Raw genomic sequence first — 2,036 nt, 5'->3', positions numbered from 1 at the left:
ATTATGTTTTAGTGAAATATGATATCTGTTTGGGATTCTTGCGGACAAATTGCAGTCTACTAATGATTTGCCATCCCGACCATCCTCTCAACAACAACAAAAAAATTGACCCGCGGCTGAATCTAGTTGATGATCCCTGTCTTATGGTCTGATATTGTTTGTAAAACTTTACTTAAAACGTTGCAGGGATACAAGTATTGTGGTGGCTGCATCATGTTATGAGTATGCTTGTCACCGGCAGGGACTTGAGATCAAAATAAAAAGTAAAGGAGCAAAGCTGAGGGAAAACCCGCCTCAGTCTTCTGAAACCCTAACCCTGGGATAAAGGTACATTTTTCAGCAGAACAATTAGACACATTTTTATGCCAAAGACGCACCAGAATGACTCGATGTGTTGTGTTCCTAAATTGTCCATTGTCTTATTCAAAATGATTCACAGCTGTAATGGCTGCCAAAGGTGCTTCCACCAGGTATTAACTCGGGTGTGAAGACATGCAATCAATACATCCTCCAATTGTATTTTGGAGTAACTTGTAACATTTTCTATAACTTTTCTTTCACTCAAAATGTAAAATAGGTTGTGTAGATAGATAGGGAAACAATACAATTTAGTCCCTTTTTTAGATTGAATTTTAAGATAGCAGCATGTGAAGACATGCAAGGGGTGTGAGGAATTTCATTAGCGACTGTACATTGTTGTTCACTAGCTCTGTAGCGCAACTATTTATTTAGTAGAATATGGAATACTGGAATTCTAACATCAATTGGTAATAAAACATGGACTGGATTTTTCACAACAGTTTCTGTATGAGAGACAGATGATATAAACTTGAATATATTATTATCAGTCAAAAAACTATCAATACCCCCTCCATATTTACAAATCACACTGTACTTTCAGTTTCGATATTAAATCAGCAATCGGAATATGAAGGTAAGACCACTGATGTAAATAATCATTAGGACATAAATCACCAGGACATTTTAAAAGTTTGATAAGTTTGGTTATTTATCCCAATAAAACCACCTCTTTCTAGGATGATCTTTAGATGGATAAGACAGAGATGGTGCCATAAAAGTTCAATTTGAGTTGGATCCCAGAGATCACAAATACAGGTTAGAAACTTTGAGCACACAAAGTCATTTGCGTTAGTGTATTTCTGCCAGGGCCTTATGCTTAAGGTGCTCCTCCAGACATCTGATAGCAATGGGGTCCGTGTCAAACTTGTTGGCAAAGAGGTGGTGCTGCTGCAGCATCCACTGCAGGTCTCCGGCCCCATATACACACATTACTTTAACATAGATACCCCTTTAAACCACAGCCACTTCACCAGCCTGGCAAGGGCGTGCATGTCCGTCATGTCTAACTTGGGGCGCATGGAGCCGGGCACGCCAGGAAGCCTCTGGATGGTGGCCCACAGGAACTCATCAGGACTCCAAGTCTCATTATCCCACCGAATAAGAGCCAACACATTGCTGTCCTCCAGCACAGCACGCACAAAGCCCCTATTCACCACAATGTATGCCCCACCTGACAAGATGGGTATACCAAAGGGCGGAGGAGCTTTGTTCTGCTCTGTTCTTTGAAGTTTGCCATCAACAATCTGATGCACTTTCTTCCAGCGCGACTTCTTACCTCTGGGCCTGGCCTCCGACTCCATGCTGTTGTCCCCAGCCAGAGCCCACAGGCTGCGCACCATCTCCAGGTTGGTCTTGATGGGGAAGTCCTGGCCACAGAGGTTAATGAAATACTTCCAGTGTGAACTAGCCCTGTACAGATCACTTATACAGTTGATATCAGCCTGGACACTGACCGGATGGCTGGCCAAGAACACATTTTCAAAGCAGGATGTGATGGCTTTGATGGAAGCAAGGAAGGACGCTTTGGCCTTTATATCCACGTGGACGCAGTAAAAGTTTTGGGGGGCGTAGATGGCTCTAAGCAGCCTCTCAAAGTTCTCAACCTTGTGGTGGACAACCAGCGAGAAGGCCAGGGGGAAGTATTCTTCCTCACAACTCAGTGGGTACTCCAGTAA

General features: G+C 43.1%; 1 protein-coding gene across 1 annotated transcript in view; it reads right to left on the bottom strand.

The window, feature by feature from the left end:
- Positions 1-1,149: 1,149 nt before the first annotated feature.
- LOC124033034 (beta-1,3-galactosyl-O-glycosyl-glycoprotein beta-1,6-N-acetylglucosaminyltransferase-like) overlaps positions 1,150-2,036 on the bottom strand; it is a 58,501-nt gene continuing 57,614 nt past the window's right edge. Inside the window, 2 exon segments of the mRNA XM_046344958.1 lie at positions 1,150-1,310; positions 1,313-2,027. Of these exon segments, the coding sequence (XP_046200914.1) occupies positions 1,150-1,310; positions 1,313-2,027 (876 nt within the window).

Source organism: Oncorhynchus gorbuscha, linkage group LG04 (genome assembly GCF_021184085.1).
Source record: "Oncorhynchus gorbuscha isolate QuinsamMale2020 ecotype Even-year linkage group LG04, OgorEven_v1.0, whole genome shotgun sequence".
Classification (NCBI taxonomy): Eukaryota; Metazoa; Chordata; class Actinopteri; order Salmoniformes; family Salmonidae; genus Oncorhynchus; species Oncorhynchus gorbuscha.
The sequence above is the reverse complement of the archived record's forward strand: the minus strand, read 5'-3'. Positions and strand labels throughout refer to the sequence as shown.